The sequence below is a fragment of the Acromyrmex echinatior genome, chromosome 7 (genome assembly GCF_024713525.1).
Source record: "Acromyrmex echinatior isolate Ae372 chromosome 7, ASM2471352v2, whole genome shotgun sequence".
Lineage (NCBI taxonomy): Eukaryota > Metazoa > Arthropoda > Insecta > Hymenoptera > Formicidae > Acromyrmex > Acromyrmex echinatior.
Genome location: NC_141858.1, coordinates 410,066 through 429,161, shown reverse-complemented (window position 1 = coordinate 429,161; position 19,096 = coordinate 410,066). Strand labels below are relative to the sequence as shown.

Below are 19,096 nucleotides of genomic sequence, written 5' to 3'. Positions count from 1 at the left end.
ATTTTAAGAAGACCGTTTTGTCCGCGGTTTTTGAGCCGCGATTTTTCTGCGGGACGAAGGGCAGATGCTGAGGCGGGGATTAAGATCAGAGATACTGTGGTGAAGCCAGACTCTTCCCCTCCCGCTCTCCTTCCGAAAAAAGAAGAAACAAGAACGCAAAGCCTCAAGAGAAGAGGCAAAAGGATCCTAAAGTTCCCTTCACAAAGATGAGGAGATGCTCGAACGGATTCCATCCTCTGGAGAATTAGCTACCCTCCGGGGAGGAACTGAAGAAGGGTCCTACCCAGAAGGAAGGAAAAGGAAGCCTCTGGCACAAATAATTGGGCCCTAGGAAGACTAGGGCTCCAGAAAACTGTAGCAGCAGCGCAATAGGAAACAAGAAACTAGTCAGGAGCCCGGGATTTCTTGGAAGTCAACGTTCTTGAAGAAATCATGATTGTCAGGACGACAATTTACAAGAAGGAGGACAATGTTATGCCCATGTCAATACCCTATATACAAGCAAGCGCGTTGCCGAGGCAACTAGCAAATCAATTGTTTAATAAGGTAGATAGATTTGGATGTGAGTTGTCCCTGTATTCGGACGTATCTCACGATCTGCTCAATCCTATATCTTTCGCTGTGTTCTCTGTGTTCTCTGTTACGTGTTTCTTACTAATAAATGTCTCTTGTTCCTTTTTCATAATACTCGTATTTTTTATTTCTGCGATTCGGGAATACGTAAGCGCGTCCGCAAAAGCGACTTCGTGAATCGGCCGCGCGGGCGCAACACGCGGTGTCCGAGTTGGAAGGCTCTGTGTTGAGATAGGTAATGTTTTGGTAAAACTATCTCATTTACTTAATCTAAATACTTAATCTAAGTTGGCAGTATTGATATTTGTATGGTAACTTTTACTTAGTTTCTTTTTTGAGTAATTTTTACTTAGTTTCTTTTTTGAGTTTCTTCACACTATTCTCTTTTTGTTCCCGCCAAATATTATATGTACGCGGAGGCATTATGAGGCTTGAGTAGGTACGCTCCAGCGTAGGGCGCAAAATTTGATGGAGAGCAAAATTTTAATAGGCAGCGCTATTCTTGTAAATATAAAGCTCTACTTGATATTTTAAATAAATTAGTTAAAAATGGTTTTCTGGAAATATTTTCAAATTTAGCAATAGCGTTACAGATCTCATTAACTATGCCAATGTCTGTGGCAACAGATAGTACAGAAGCATCTTTTTTAAAATTAAAAATAATAAAGAATTATTTAATAATTGAAATACAATGATGCAGACGGTCATACAATTTAGCACGTATGATATCAATTGAAAAAGAATTGGTGAACAGTTTTGATTACATAATCAGTCTTGATTACATAACAATTGAAAACGTAATCAGAATATATTCAAAAACTAAAGCTAGAAAATATAATATGTTGCATTAAGCGTCAAATATATTATTACAAAAGAAAATATAAAATTTATTGTATTCGTATTCATGTGCTATGCAAATTGGTTGAAATTTCTTTAGCTGTTAATTCGTTGCCGTTGGCGGGGGATTGGTGCTTCAGAGACTCAGTAATCCTTATGATAAGGTACAAAAGCAAATTCCAGCGCAAGGCGCTAAAGGCGGTTGTATGTATGCCACGTTTATAGAAGATAAGATTTTTCGCTATTAAAGAATTAAAGCAAATCAGTGAACGTTCTTTTACTTACCTGAGGAAGAATACACGTTCACACAACACTCTGGTTGAGATTATATTGTACATATTGCATTACATGATAAATAAATGTATATTAAAAAAAAAATTCTTTTTAAAATTATCTTTTCCCTAGTCTCTCCATCTTTCATTTTCGTACCTTTGTATTGAATTAGTCGATAAAAAAACGCGCTTGGTTATTCATAGTATATCTAAAAATATTATAATTAGTTGATAAATTAAAATTATTGCTAAGTTATATCATTAAAAAATCGTAAAATAAATACCATATCTATAAAATCGCGTGCGAGAAGAAAAGAGAATATGGGAGAGAATATAACGGGAAGAAGAGACGGAGTGCGAATAAGATGATAAGTATAGGGACGTAATGAGAGAGAACGAACTGCATCCTACAATGGGGAGAGAGAGAATGAGTTAGAAAGAGAACGCAATGGGTGGGAGAGAGAAAGAACGAAATCCCTTCTTCTCCTCCCTTGCTTCTCGGACCTAGCGTTAGCGATGCACTACCTCCTCTCTGACCTCTCTCTTATACGCACGCACACACGCACGCATATACATGCGCACTAACACATAATAGTTTAGAATCCTCCTTGCTTTCCTACTGTATTTATAAATGTTCATTAAAATTTTGATACAAGATGTTTGCTGTAATTTAATCATTTAAAATATCTCTATTATTTTTTTATAATACGAGAAAATCACAGGAATCTTGTTCGATTCGAAGAGGCACATATTATAATGAGCAAAAAATTTTTCTCAAGGTCATGTTTTTTTAGACTTCAAGGTCACTTGCACTTTTTTAAATGAAATTGTATGATTTTTTTGTAATATTCCTCTAATTAATCTGAATATAAAAGTATTAGGTATAGTAAAAAAAAATCCATTATTTTACTTTACTAAAGCCATCTATTGGAAAGATAATGGATTTCTTTTTACTACACCTAATATTAAGATAATGATATAAAAAACCAACAGTATGAGATCTTTTTACCTTATTTTATATATTGACATAAAATAAATTAAATAACTCATCTGTTCACAAAAGTATTAAGGTGTGGTTATAAAAAAATTAATAATTTACGAGTTCTTTAACATTTTATATCAATATATGCTAGAATAAAATATAAATAAAATATCTCGTAAACTATTGATTTTTTTACATCATTATCTTAATATGCTTTTATAAGCAGAATAATTAGAAGAATCATATAATAAAAAAAAATCATATAATTCCATTTAAAAAAGTGGAGGTGACTTTGAAGTCTAAAAAAAATGATTAAGAAAAATTTTTGTTCGCCATAATACGAGGTGTGGCTATTAAATAACGAGACTGACGCTGCTACAGAAGAAATACGCATGCGCCAAATGCCAGCGACCGACAGCTGTTTAGCGTGAAGCCTTCTCTTTCGAATGCAGTACTTCTCGCTTCTGTAAACAAATCTGTATAGCCGTAGCCTTCTTTCGTATTAGAGTTGTTTTTTTGTTTCGCCGGAAAAATGATAAGTGTAACAATAGAGCAACGAATTGTTGTGAAATTTCACGTGAAACTTGAAAAAACCGCTACTGAAACTTATAATTTATTGGAAGAAGTGTATGGCCATGAATGTTTATCGCGTGCACGTGTTTTTGAATGGTTTAAGCGTTTCCAAGACGGCCGAGAAGACGTTGAAGATGATTCACGCCCGGGTCGCCCTTCCACGTCAAAAACGGATGACAATATCGAAACAATCGGTAATCTGGTTCGATCCGACCGTCGGTTAAGTATTCGTGCGATTGGTGAAACTGTAGGAATTGACAAAGAATGTGTACGGCAAATTTTACATAACAATTTTAATATGAAAAAAGTGTATGCCAAAATGATATCTAAAATTCTCACGTTTGAACAACAAGAAGCTCGCAAAAATCTTTGTACTGACACTTTGAATGCCATTGAAAATGACCCAAACTTATTGGAAAGGATAATAACATGTGACGAATCGTGGTTTTTTACTTATGATCCCGAAACGAAGCGCCAATCCATGCACTGGAAGAACTTCACCGAGAGCCAAAAAAGCTCGAATGAGCAAATCAAAAGCAATGATGATTGTTTTTTTCGATATTCATGGGATTGTGTACCTTCACTGGGTTCCTGAAGGTCAAACTATTAATCAACATTACTACCTTCACGTTCTTGCTGAACTCCGTGAAAGAATAAGGAAAAAACGACCCGAATTGTGGAAAGACAAGTCATGGGTTCTCCATCAAGACAATGCGCCGGCTCATTCCGCATTGTCTGTTAAGAGGTTTCTAGCCAAGTACAGCATCCCAGTGTTAGACCATCCGCCTTATTCGCCGGATCTTGCACCGTGCGACTTCTATCTGTTTCCTAAGGTGAAATCTGCATTAAAAGGAACAAGATTTGAGTCTGTTGAAGCTGTGAAAAAGAAAGCGGCACGCGTCCTGAAGGAGCTGACAGAAAACTTTCAGCACTGTTTCAAACAATGGAAGATTCGCATGGAGCGTTGTAGGGATAGAGGAGGGGTGTATATTGAAGGTGATAATAAGTAAATATGTATGAAATCAAAATAAAATGTTTTATAGCGTCAGTCTCGTTATTTAATAGCCACGTCTCGTATGTGTCTCTTCGAATAAAAAATCCCTTGTGGTATTTTCTCTTTTATTATTAAAAACAACGGAAATATTTTTAATGAACAAGTTACAGGAAACACCTATATAAAAAATTAATCTATTATATAATAGTATAATTTTCGTATGAAATTTAAACAAACTTTATGATAGAGTTAATTTTCCTCCAAGAATTTTTTTCGTGCTTTTTCTAGAAAAGTAATAGATAAATATCTATAAGAGATCACAACCCAGGTAGCAAGGTGTTTATTTAACGTCATTAATTAGTCATTCTTATGATGAATATGACGTTTAAAATGTCCAAACGTAAAAAGGTTGTAGATTTGTCACAAGTACATAATGTTAAAAATACGTCATTTTTTTCGTGTTATTAACGGTAACAAGGTATCCGTCCATTTGACGTCGTCATTAATTAGTTATTCTTATGACGAATCTATACGGAGACGAAATGAAAATTACAAAAATGAACAAATTTGTTAGGTATTGAAGTTATAAATATTCTAGTAAATTCACTACTTTTATAATTTCCATCTCATTTTAAAAACCATAATAAGCTCCTTGACGTCTAAACATCGTAAAAATGGATTCTTATATTTCTTGTCACTCACACAATGTCATAAACTAACATAAAAAATATATCATTATTTTCATGTTATTAATGGAATAAATATATGACATTATTAATTGATCACTAATAATGTTACTAGTACGTCGACAATTGGTCATTTATTCAACGTAATTAAGTATAACATTGACGTTATAAATAAATAACATTAATTGGTCAAAAGATGACGTCATTATTACATTTTAAATAGATCACATAACGTCAATAATTTAAAATGACCAACTATCGACGTCAAAATCACGACAGCCTGCTACCTAGGAATATAGATATCAAAAAAATAATTAGATAAAAAAAAATGAACATATTTTAGATATTCTAAATTTAAATAAATTTGCTTTGGATACGTGAAAAGAATAATTTAATTTTTTGTAGTTTACTATGTACAATTCTCTTTCTTTTTTTTTTCAAGGAAGAAAAAATATAAAATATAACATTAAGTGATTTTTTTTAGTTCCGATGAACTTAAAGAATTTAGAAAAACAGATTGCGTACCAATGTCCAATTGACTGGCATTTATCCTTAATTCTTGCGTTATTTTATTCATCAACCTCAGATCCTCTCTGATCGATTCTAAGCCAGCAACGATGTCATTCAGATTTGTCAGGGAGACGGCGTGAGAATATTCTGCCAGTTGTTCGGTAACGATTTTTCCACTGGCCTGCAGGATATTGTTGAGCGTAACTTCAAGTTCCTCGGGATTGGTTTTGAGCAAATTGTCAATCTCTAGCTTCGTGGTAGTCAAGTAGAGCTTGACGTCTTTCAGACTTGTCTTGGCTTTACACGGAAGCTCTTTGGTTCCCTCCTGCATGTACTCGTTTGTCACAAAGGCACACACCACGCCGAATCTGCAGTTAATTGTCCGTGTTAATTGTTTACGTTTTATTAGTGACGAGACAGAAAAGAAAATAGAATTTTATTATTTTTATACAAAGCTGTCATTAAACATACATGTTTAACATTCCGAATATTAATATCATATTTAACAACAGAGGGAATTAAATTGCGCGTGAGACAATTAAATTTCGAAGAGAAGAGTAAGTTAGTTATTGCAGTGAAATCATGCAACGCATAATATATTGATACATTTATTGGCAATCAGCAGAAAAAACAGCTTTGCAACTTTTTTGTAAGATACTTGAACATGATTGATTTATACATTTAGATCCAGTGAACTAAGAGCAAGACCAATCATATTAAAAAATTTTATATTTGCAAAATAATTTTTTCTGCTCAAAGCAGCCATTAGTACTTCTAAATGAAAAGAAGGAAGTGAATTTCAGGAATTTTCTAGTTTCAAAAAATCTTAATGATATGCACCAACCGTAAACATCACAGCAGGAGTTTCTATTGCCGTATGTTTCAGTCATCATTTTTGTTTCATTTATAATGCCACTATATAATTAATGAAGTGATTAAGCAAAACTCAATAAATAAAATTAATCCTTTTATGTCTGATTTGTTTTGCGAAGAGAAATATTGGATTAGGAAAAAAGTCCCTTTACAAGTTGGTAAAAGAACTTTTTTAGCAACCCATATAATCTATTTTTTTTAAATTGACAATTACACCACTTGATAACGTTTCAGCTTTAAGAATCTGTATTTTTAATGAAGTTACGAGCAATAAAGTCAGCATGTTTCTTTTTATTTAATCCACGAGTAACTCAGAAACAAAAAAATCATAGAAACATTTTTAAAAAACGATTTTGTAAGAAAAATTTCAAACTTTCACGATAGATAGTCGAAAATTTGCTCAAATTTTTTTGGGCACGCTACAGATCAAAGTGAAAAGAAAATTTTTATAAAAATTACGAAACTCACATAAATATAGCAAAAATCCTTTTTTAAATTTAAATTTTGATTAATAAATAAGGCTCTGTAAGTATAAAACAATGTAGTACAAAAGAAGGGCAAAGAGCCAATAATGCAACAAAGAACTTTAATTTAAATTAAAATTAAAAATTCATATAACAATTACAATTGACAAAAACAAACATTTCGACTCCGATCGAGTCATTTTCAATGTTGTAATATTTAAATCATCGTTATAAACCAAAAATATACATGGTATTACAATACTATTATAATTTTTAATCCCGTATTCTTCATTTCGTGTAGTACGCTGCGAGTTATTTTTATCAAAAATCAAAGTAGACATAAAACAATATTCTTGTCAGTAAGTTTAAATTTTGATCACTTTTAACGAAAACATATTGATGAGAAAAAGTCTTTACCTTGTAAAAGGACTTTTTTCTAATCCAATATATTTAATTTAATTATTTTTAAAGATCTTTTTGGGAATAACTTAGAGACCCTATATTTAGTTTAATTATTTTTAAAGGTCTTTTTGGGGATAACTTAGAGACCCTCAAGTAAGAGTCTGGCCATTCTTAACTTCATTCTGGTAGGACAATCTTGAATCAGACAAACATGAACTTCTTATAGAAAATCCTTTATCACTTGAATTATTACAATCAGACACGCAATAATTAAGCATTTTTTTTGTTACTAATAAATTATTTTACAGTGTCTTGCCTGATGAGATTTTTTACTATGGATAATAGCACGGGTAATAATCTTTAGATTATGACCCTATATATCCTGTAATACAGAGCCAAATGTTGCCGCCATATATAATACTATACTCTCTGTAATATAAAGCGAAGTATTTCCGCCATATTTGTCCCATGACTAGACTTTTACTTGAAAATCTCTAAGATAGCTAAATATGGCAGTAAATCAAAATGTTAAAAATTAAGATGGTAAATTCAAATCATAAAATGATTAATTACACAGTCCAACAAAAAAATTGCGAATAGAACTAGCATTTCTTAATAGATTTAAGATCGCTAAATCCAAATCCACCAGCGAAAAATGCCCATTACATCAAATTTTTGAGATAAATTTTTGAATAATATGAACCAAAAACAGTGTTTTTTTGCCATATTTACCATTTTTTTTATGGCCAAATAAAAATATCCTTCAATTTCGTAAACGCCATTCTAAAAAGCGAATTTTTACTTTTAAAACGAATTTTATTATGTGATTTTTTTTCATCAAGTTATGAACGTTTTCTGAATTAATGTAAAATGATGGATCAAATTAGCGGAATAAATCGCATTTGATTAAACATTGTAATGTTACCAATATCAATCAATAGTTGCAATGTGATATATTGCATTATAATATTACAACAATATCGTTCAATTATTACATTGCAGTTTATAGCATTGCATTATTACTACAACAGCGTTGGAATATTATAATGCATTTTATCGTAATGCCATCTTTCTAAGATATAAATAATATTTGATTATTTACTAAACAAATATTAAATATTGAAAAATTAGGAATATGGATTAAATATAACTCACAATAGATACAAATAAGTTGTGTTTTATGTCTTATTTGTGTCTTATATCTATTGCAGTTAAATTTAATATTCATTTACAATTTTTTTTATTTCTTCAATATTCAATATTTTTTTCCTTGTTCTTAATTTATTTATTATATGCGGGGCCAAATAATACATCATTGAAATATATATACAAGTCAGTGTTCCAACATTCGCCATTGAAAATATAATAGTAACAAAGGTTTAGAAATATTAAGTAAAATGATTATTTATAAATTTTTATTTTAAACAATAGTCTTTGAGAAATATAAAAGGTTTTAATATGACTATCCTAACTATACGAAATATTGCAATATTTTAATATTTTAATAGTGCGCAATATTATAAAAATTGCAGCAGTATTGCTGTAATATTAAAATTTTTATATTTTATAAAATATATTGCAATAGTATTGAAAAATATTTTGTAGAAAATATTGCAATTTATTGTTGCAAATGTTACGATTTAGTAAATTATATTATATTTAGAGAAATATTGCATACATGTTGCTGTAAAATTATGCAACAATTATTCCATTTTTACTAATTGCTAACATATTATTGTGCTTAGTATTATATTCCAAAATACATGATAAATATGATAAAGTTATGATCAAAAAATATTTCGAGCCTAGAAAGCACATCCAAAATGGAGAATAGGAATCTCCAGGAAATTCGTCTACTCGACTTATAAGAAGAAGTATTCTTTCTTATAGAACTTCTGGACATTTTCTCTTTAGGAAATGTGTACCCCTTTCGTGGCAGGACCGCATACTTACTTATTGGATTGTAATATAATAATATATTGCAATATTTTCTACAAAATTAAAATTGCAATATTTTGCAATATTAAAATATATCATATATAACATTGTTCAATAATAAAAATTAAAAATAAAAGTTTAGAAAGGTTATGAACTAAAAAATAATGTAAAAGCGTAAATAAAGGAAACAAATATAATTATCACGATCTAAAGCAAATAACAAATAATAGACGTCGTTTCAAGCTCAATCGGGTCATCCTCAATGTTGAATTTTTTAGACACGACTACAATTGTTGAGGAGAATAGAATTGTGTTTGATAGATTTCAGAAACAAGTTCGGGGAGATTTCTTAACTTTTATTCTCACCACCTTTCATGTCATAAAAAAGGCATTATTATAGGTGCAATATATAGAATCTTATTATTGTCACCCAAAATTTCATGAGCATAATTTTATAGACGCTGTTCACACTTTTTTAGAGAATAGTTATCCTCTCCATTTCATATTCGTCATGATTCACAACAGACTCTTTTTTTACTTTCGTAAATACAAAAACTCTCATATTTCTTATTTTTCTAAAAATGAGATATCGGCGGATAATATTTCTCCATACCTTATGTTAAATCAATTTCTGGAAGTTTTAGACCTATCGTCTTTAAAATGAATTTGAAGTGAACTTATTCAATTCCTAACACGTTAAATAAATATATAAAAAGGGGTGGTAAAAGATCAATTAAATGTTTTATCACATCAAGGAGTGATTTACAAAATATTTTTTATGGAGGATTGCGAGGCTAGTTATATGGTCAAACGAAGAGAAAATTAAGAATTAGATTACAAGAACATAAGCTTGACATAAATAAAAATACGGGCTCTCCAACTATCATCATAAATCATCATATTGATTGCAACCACAATTTTGGAGCAAAATGTAAAAATTCTTGATAAGGAACCTTCTTATAAAAAAAAGTTGGTTCATATTAAAAAGCAAAACCAGGGTCTAAATTGGAGCATATGTGAAATAATTCGACATTGCAGTCAAGCGCAATATTGCATATGCTGTAACCCGCTAGGAAAATGAGATGCACCCGCTGCATCTCGCGTAGGAAACTAAACCAAAGGATCACATATATTTTAAAACTTAGATTTCGAAGCCTTCTCAAACGGCCAAAACAATTAATTTTTCTCTGGATATGAGGTTGAATAAGCACTCGAGAGAGGAGCGACACTTCTCCGCTGACTTTCGCCGTATTAAATTGTGTAAATCTGATGCACTCAGAATAAAAACTTATATTCGAGATAAAGTTGAATTGATCATTGATACTGGTCAACCGTAACCACTTCACTATCCATAAGACATATACCAAAGTATAGTAGTAACAATTTATATCAACCAAAAAACAACGAACTATTGTCGAAATAAGATGCATGTTGTATTTCAAGAATCCTATAAAGATGCTCTGTGCTGTAAGTATAAATCATAAAGCCAAATATTAATGTTTATTAACATATAAGCTTATTAACATTAACATTTAACAATTTTTTTATGTTAATAAACTTATATTAATAATTAGGTTTTATTATTAAGACTATTAAGAATACTAGACTATAGCACAGACTTATAGCACAGGGCACTTTATACGATTCTCGCAATATGACATGCATCTTGTTTTAGTAATAGTTCATTATGTTTTTTATATAAAAGTTTATATAAATTGTTGCTACTGTACAATAAATAACATTATCGGCAAGTGAAGATAGATGATAATTTAGCTATTGTAATCTAAAATGATTTTGATCGTTTTAAAAAAATTCTTCATCTATAGTGTATAGGGGAAGCCCGGGCAGCTTGGACGTGTTAAGGTTGATAAGAAAAAATGACACAATTAAAATTGAGATTAGAAACCATTTTTATTCTCATAAATCTCTTAAAGGACTTGACTTTGAAATAAAATTTAAAAAATTAAAAAACTTGAACATTATTACGTCGTTTTAGTTAAAACATAAAAAAAGAGAAACTATCCGCTTTGCCCGACCTCCCTGGGCAAAGCGAATGGATCACTCGAGCAATGCTAATGAAATTTAAAAAATTAGAATCAGTCTTGGTAATCGTAACAAAAGTAGCTACTAAATCCTTTATATGTAGTGCAGCCATTTGATGACTGGATCAGTCATAAATAAATTATCATACTGCATTGTGGCAAAAAATAAACAAAAATGAGACATAAAAAACACGTGCCTTTTCTTACACTCGAAAGATCGTCTGTCCCTCTGTATTCCCAATATTTTCATTGTAATCGTATACCGAGTAAAGAGGATGGATTATCCGCTTTGCTCAAAGGACCTATCTGAATTTGGAAAAGTTAGAACAAGTTGAAGCACCAAATGAAAAATTTTAATCTTGATTATATAACGATTAAAGATAATACACGATTAAAGATACAAAATTCTTATAAAAAATCATTCACACTTAAGAAACAATTACAGATAATAATTAAGCTAGGTATCTAAGGAAAAATCACAAGAAAACACTTAATTTTCTATATGTCTCTATTAAACATAAACGAACGCAATCATATATCATTTCGTAGCGTCGCTGGTCTCTTCAACTGATAAAGACTCACAGCACAATCTCAGATAGATAAGCGAAAATAAAAGATATTTGCTTTACTCAGAGCGGCCATTTTGCCCAGGCTTCTCCTATATACATATTGTGAACTAACAAATGTTTAATTAATTATCAATTTTACCCGCATCAACTTTCATATCTAGTTCTGTTTTTTTACTGATTTGAAGCCATTGCTGACAAATAATTCCGTCCTTAGAAAATTGAAAAAATTTTAAATTTTTCGTTTTCTTGTAAGACATGCGATTAGTACAATATTTTATGCAACACGCTGGAATTTTTGCAAATTAAACAAACGATACTAATATACCAATCCATTCTTTCTTCTTCAATGTTAACTAGCCTCACCAATTATATTCTTTGACAGCTATGTTTAACAATTCTATTCTAATCTTTGACAGCTATATGTATACATGGAAGAGGCCATGTTAATTTTTAACATTTGGGGCAAACTCTAATTGGTCGAAGAGCAGACGCTTGAACCATTGCGCAGCCTCAGAAATCTTGTCTTTTTATATCATGGGTATAGAATAGTTTTTAACTTTTAACAGGGTGGCCCACATAAAGTATTACAAGCTAATAACTTTAAAAATATTTGTTCTATCAAAGAGTTGTTCATGAGAAAGTTTCATATATTTGAGGGATTTTTCTAACTATGTAAATAAAAATCCGCTTCCGCCCCCTCCCCCTTTAAAAGAGGGCGGGAGGGACTAACATAAAAGTTTCAAATGGAATCTCCTATAATGTTATATATTTGGATTCTACGGGAAAGAAACAAGTAAACTTTGTCTAAAAAATTTTTTTCAAAAATGCTTCTATCAAAAGTTATAAACGTTTAAAGTAGAATAAAACTTTAAAGTAGAATACTTTCAAACTAATGATAAAAGCATAAATTATAATAAATAAAAGACTTTATTGTTTTTTTGTTCTTTCTTATTGTATTAAATGTTTGATCTGTCGATCATTTCACATTCACTTATACTTTCTAAAAAATTTTTTTAAATTCTGAATAACATTTCTGGGATCACGCTAACGCAAGCTTCACGTATTCTTCGTTTTAAATCTTTTTTTTTGTCATAAATGATTCAAACATGACTTTCTTTACATTAGTCTCATAAAACATAGTCGGTATGTTCCTCTGCCGAGGTATCCTCCTCTGCCGATCGACATCTTTGCTGGTCTCGTTGATCGAGGCAGCTTAGCAGTAATCCAAGGATATATCTCTAGCCTTGAGCGCTTTTACTCCGCTTTAGCGGACCTTATATCCTCCTGGGCAAATCTATAATGCGGGTTCGCGGTCGTCGCGCCAGCCCCTGGGGGCTGAATCATGGTACTCGCGATTCGCGGTTCGCGAGCGCTCGCGAGAAAGTTGGTGCCGCGAGGCACTTCATGAAAAGACAAGAAAGTCGGCGTGTACCGGGTCCTGTATTGCAGGAGCTTGCATAATAAGTTGTCTGTGGCACTTGCAACCGCCACAGAGCTTCCTCGGTAGTGAAACCATCTATATGTTTATAAACTTTACCGGTTTGACCTGCCATCCGCTCCTTGTAGTGAGATTTCTCTCTGGAGATTTCTCTTCCGCCTTCTCGTCGTCTTCCAACGTATATGCCGGCTTGTGGTCTATTGAAACTCTGATTGACTTCTCCCTGACTTTCATCTTCTCGCTCTTCTATAGTACTTCAAATGATCCCTCGTATGATGCTTGTAGCGCTCCTGCCTTAGGAATACTTTGGGTGTACTCTTTACGTCTTTAAAGATGAACGTTGGCTTTTGTCCGTGTCTCCGAATCCTTGAGCATAGTTGTTCCATTACTTCTCTTAGAGTCTCCAGGTACTCATGTCTTTCTTATCGTTTTCCGGTTGGAATGTCTCCTAGGAACTGCTCTGGTAATCTTATTGATTCTCCCAATTCTGCTAAAGTTTCTTCTAAGTCCTCTCTTGTCGCGGCTCGAACTCCCAAGTATGACTGGCAATACCATTTATCGGTCCGGTGGTTTCTAACGGCAGATTTTAACTACCGATGAAAACACTCCACCATCTCATTTGCCAGGGAATGATATGCTGTCGTCCTCCAGAGTATCGATCAGGTTAGTTGCGTCAGCTGTTTAAAGAAATTTGCCTCGAACTATCGCTGGTCTGTTGTTATCCTTTGAAGAACTCCAAACCTTGTTATCCAGTTTCTGAATAGGTGCTTTGCTACAGTCTCTGCCGTTATGTCCGTCACTAGTATTGCTTCTGGCCAGCGCGTAAAATGATCGACCACAGTTAGGCAATATCTGAAATTTTCCGAGCTAGGCAGCGATCCAACCAAGTCCGCATATATGTGTTCAAAATCTTCTCGTTAGCCCGATTATATTTCCGATCGGTGTTGCGTTGTGCCTAGTTATTTTTGCCTTTTGGCACTGTATGCATGTTCGTGCTCACTGCAGTCTTTGTTTATATTTGAGACACATCGCCTTGCTATCAACTTTGCTGTTGTCTTTATTCCTAGGTGAGCCAGACTATGTAACGATTGGAATACCTGCCATCGGAAAGCTTGCATGAGATAGGGTCTTGTCACTTGTGTGCTTGTGTCGCAATAAAACATTGCTTCTGACTATGGAACTAGTACTTTCTCTAGCCGGAGTCTAGCCTTGTGTGTTCTCCAGTATGGTCTTAAGTTGGTGTCGTCTTGTTGCACCTTGGCCACTTCCTCAAAATTTATTGTTCTCTAGATTCCTTCAACTCGGAACAAAAAAATATCTGCCACAAAAGTATCTGATATTGTCATTGCCTGCTATGTGTCGGATATTGGTTGTAAATTGGATTATGAATTATTTCAGCTAGCGAGTCTGTCTTAAAGATCTGCGTTGCGGATCTTGATTGAAGTAAAAATCAGAGGCTTGTGGTCTGTTAAAATACTGAATTGGCGTCCTTCCACCATGTATCTGAAATGTTTTACTACTGTGTATATGAAATATGAGAGCCCATATGTCAGAAGTTTCCTATTATATAAGCTGTACTTCATTTGAGCACCACTTAGCTTCTTACTCAAGAATGCTAACGGTTGCCAACTTTACTTGCTCTTATTGGAATATTGCTCCTAAGGCCGTATCTGACGCGTCCATTATTAGCTATAATTCTGCCGTTGCGTTGGAGTGTATCAGCATTGTGGCTTGGGTCAGGCTCTCCTTCACCAAAGGTCTCGCGTTTAGTGTCCACTCGACTGGAGTCTTCCTCTTGTTCTTCTCGCCTTTAAGCATGTCATTGAGTGTAGCCTAAGTTTACGCTGTTCCTGGCATGAATCTTCTATAGATCCCCAAAAATTGTTGTAGTTGCTTAACCGTGGTTAGTTTTGAGAAGTTCCTTATTGCTTTTATTTCTGTTGCGGCGGGCTTGTGCCTTCGGCTGAGACATCCTAGGAACTTGTTTTGCTCCTAGTACACATTTGGATGCGTTGACAAGAATGTTTGTCCAAACGTGTGAATACTTCGCTCAGATGTCGCTTGTGTTCCTGTGACGTGTCTGATGCTATCAGTATGTACACATAAGTAGTTTTCAGACCTTATAGTATCCCGTTGATAAATCTTTGGAATGTCTGTGCGGCATTCCGAAGTCCAAACGACATGAAGTCTATATTTGAACTTGAACGTACCGAATGACGTCGTAATGGCAATCTTGAGTATATCCTCTGGATATATCGGAATCTGATTATATGCTCGAATCAGTGTAAAGAAAACTTTCTTTCCATGTAACGTCTGTGCGAAGTTTTTTAGATAGCGGAAATATATTGGATACCAATCTGGTACAGTCCTCGCATTTAACTTTGTGTAATCACCACACGGTCGCCATGTGTCTTAAGTACCATATGCAGAGGTGATGATGGGCTCTTTGATACCTGGATAATGCTTTCTCGCAGCATTAGCTCGAATTCTGCTTTAGCTGCCTTAAGTTTATCTGGCGCCAATTTTCGAGGTCTACATGTTTCCGATGTGGTCTTTATATAATGCATCGTCCCACGTTTTACGTCACATTGTTGCTCTGTATTCCTTTGTTAAGATAGCGTGGTATTTTGATAGTGCCGCCATTGTTTTAATAGTTGATACTTTTATGATGCTTGTCAACCCTCTCATTTCTAGGCCTGTCTTACCATCTATTAATCTCTTTCTTCTATCGGGCAAGAGATTATAATGTGCTAAGAAGTCTTCTCCTGTAATCGGCTGGGTGATGTTAGCTACCACAAATCTCCACGGAAATGCTCGTCGGAGTCCAAGCTCTGGCTATAATGTCATCATCCCGTAAGTTGGTATCAGTATTCCATTAGCGTGTATAATTGGTAAAGGAGCTAATCTCCTCTTCCCCTTTGTTTCCGACACCGGAAAGATACTAACATCGGATTCTGTGTCGATTAAGAATCTTTTGCCTGTTACCCTGTCTGTAACATGCAGGCAGCATAATCAAGGGCTATCGTCAACGGGTGCCATCATTGAGTGCCCTCGCTGTCCCAGCAAGGTGTCGTCTATTTAACGTCATTAATTAGTCATCCTTATGACGAATGTGATGTTTAAAATAACGTCCAAACATTGTAAAAATGACATGAATTTGTCATAAGTACATAACATCATAAGTCGACGTCAAAAATACATCATTTTTTTCGTGTTATTGACGGTAGCAAGGTGTCGTCCGTTTGGCATTATTAATTAGTTATCCTTATGATGAATTTATGCGGTTCCTGAGACGAAGTGAAAATTATAAAAATAAACAAATTTGCTAGATGTTGAAGTTATAAATATTCTAGTAAATTACTTTTGTAATTTCCTTATTTTAAGAACCATAATAAACTCCTTGACGTGAATTCTTATATTCTTATCATTCACACAATATCATAAACTGACATAAAAAAATACATTATTTTCGTGTTATTAATGGAAAGTATGACATTATTAATTGATTACTAATAATGTTACTAGTACGTCGCTAGTATTGGCTATTTATTCGACGTCATTAAGTATGACATTGTAAAGACGTCATAAATAAATGACGTCATTAATTGGTCAAAAAGATGATGTCATTATTACATTTTAAATAGGTCACATGACGTCAATAATTTAAAATGATTAACTATCGACGTCAAAATAATGACAGCTTACTACTAGGGATTTTCTGTCTTTTTGTATTTACATGACTGCTCGCCTTACGGGTTCAACTTCAAAACGTCTGTGGTAGTAACATATTGTGTATTGCTTACTACTCTCTCTAGACCTATTTCGAAATCTGCTCCTGATCCTGTACTTATTTAAGTTTTTGGCCATTCTTTCTACTTGCATCGTCAAGGCTGCCACTTGCTGGAATTCCTCAACTGGATCTTCTTTATCCGAAGCTTTCGCTATTTGCGGCCCTGTTGTAGCTAAAATTATTTCTTTATGTCCTATCTCATGGATCTTGCCGGCCTGTTCTGTAACACTGTCGAGGTTATCGTCTCATGTTGCTAATATTGTCTGCATCTATGCGGGCAGGCGTCCCAGCCATAGAGTGCGCAATAACCTTTCAAAAATAGCGGTACCTGCTAAGTTGCCAGATATCTTAGGAACTGTGATGATTTCCTATCCTCCATCTCTTTAGTTTCTAAGAATTGTCATATGCGATGTCCCTGCGAGTCTATTAATCACTGTATCAATATCCTCTTAAGGGTCTCATATTTTTGTCTGCTTAGCGGGTTGATGATTACATCTTTCACCTCTTTTGCCTGTTTCGGCTCTATCCGTGAAGGCGTAGATGTACCGTTCGTGATCATTCGTTACCCCGCAGATGTCAAATTGGCCTTCGAGTTGTGCGAATCATAATTCCGACTCTTCTGATTAGATGGCGGTATTCGGATCGTCACTCTGTTAATCTGTGTATCTTCTTCGGGCATCACAATGGTTGTACCATCGGAGTTAGACATCTTTGCAGATAAATGTCCTTGATCGCTCCTTACTGACTTCCTTGTCGGGATCCTAGTCACAGTAAATTTATAATAGATACGATAGAAACACAAATGCATTAAATCAAAATATACTTAATAAAAGTTTTGAACAACAGCAGCTTCAGCGATAGTTATTACGATGAATATTATTTGTTGTTAGCTCTAGTAATTATTTTTTGTACTTCTTTAACTAATGCTATATTGCACTGTAACTTTCTGTAACCCGAGAGTTGTAGTGGCAATATAGTTACTATTTATGACATCATTGATGGATACTGCTGCAGCATATTGATAATAACAAAACAATTTTTCAGTACTGCTAGTATTAATAGTGTTTATTGGAATATAGTCTTACAGCTTATAAAACAAAATTTAAAAGATACAAAATATATGTTGATAAGAACTACATAATAAGATTAATAGAAGCAACCGCAAAATTTAAATGCAAGATAGTTTATAAACTATGTCAAAATAAATATCTAATAAGAACTTATTAAGAATATCTTAATAAGAACTATATATGTGGAATTTCCATAACTTCTAAAAGTGAAGCAGGAATAACATGGATAATACTACATCTCATTATGTGCATGCATAAGCATCTGTGCAAACATTCTCACTTATCTGAAGAAGAACAAGAAAATCAAAATAATGTCAATTTGACGTCGTATTGACCGAATTTATGTTATTTTTATCATGACCAAAAAATGATATAAATTTGATCAATATGACGTCAAATTGACATTACTTTGATTTTCTTGTTCTCCTTGAGATATAGTGAGAACATTTGCACAGATGCCTAGGAATGCACACCTATGTGAATGTAGTATTATCCATGTTATTTCTTTTTAATGCTTCACTTCTAATGTAATGGAAAGAACCTCTCTAATTTCTAACTAGCCCCGCATAGTAAAAGTTATGGAAATTCCACGTATTCCATAGTTCTTATTAATATGTAGATATTTATTTTGACATAGTTTATAAACTATCTTGTAACTGCATTTAAATTTTGCGGTTGCTTCTATTAATCTTATTATGTAGTTCTTATTCTCCTTGTATGATGTAGTAAGAACGTTTGTACAGATGTCAACGCAACATAACCTATTTAAACACTAAAAATTTTTATACATATATGGAAGGAGAAATTAAGAGTATTGATGTTAAGGAATTTCCACTTTAATAAGATAAAAAATTTTCAACTTACTCTATGCAGTGTGTTTCATTTTAAGTAATATGATCGATTATCTCGCGATGATTTTATTGAAAAATTTTTCGGACGAAAGTTGCATGGCTTGAAGGGGAACACATGATGGAAATGTGGACTTGATCTTATCAAAATCAGGTCAAAGTCTCCATTAATGTTTTTTTAAATGGAAACCCCTATTTTTTTATTACATATTCTTGTAGCTTATTTTGAGAGCTT

The 19,096-nt window shown here is 33.3% G+C and overlaps 1 protein-coding gene across 14 annotated transcripts in view; it reads right to left on the bottom strand.

Moving 5' to 3' along the window:
- The window catches only part of LOC105144004 (prominin-like protein), a 331,794-nt gene that overhangs the window by 147,683 nt on the left and 165,015 nt on the right, over positions 1–19,096 (bottom strand). For all 14 annotated transcript variants that reach the window (XR_015545735.1, XR_015545734.1, XR_015545736.1 and 11 more), the window contains exon 3: positions 5,443–5,795. Coding sequence is in view for 11 of the 14 variants with exons in the window: in XM_011052632.2 (XP_011050934.1) it covers positions 5,443–5,795 (353 nt within the window). In the remaining 3 variants the exon portion in view is untranslated. The remainder of the gene's footprint in view (positions 1–5,442; positions 5,796–19,096) is intronic.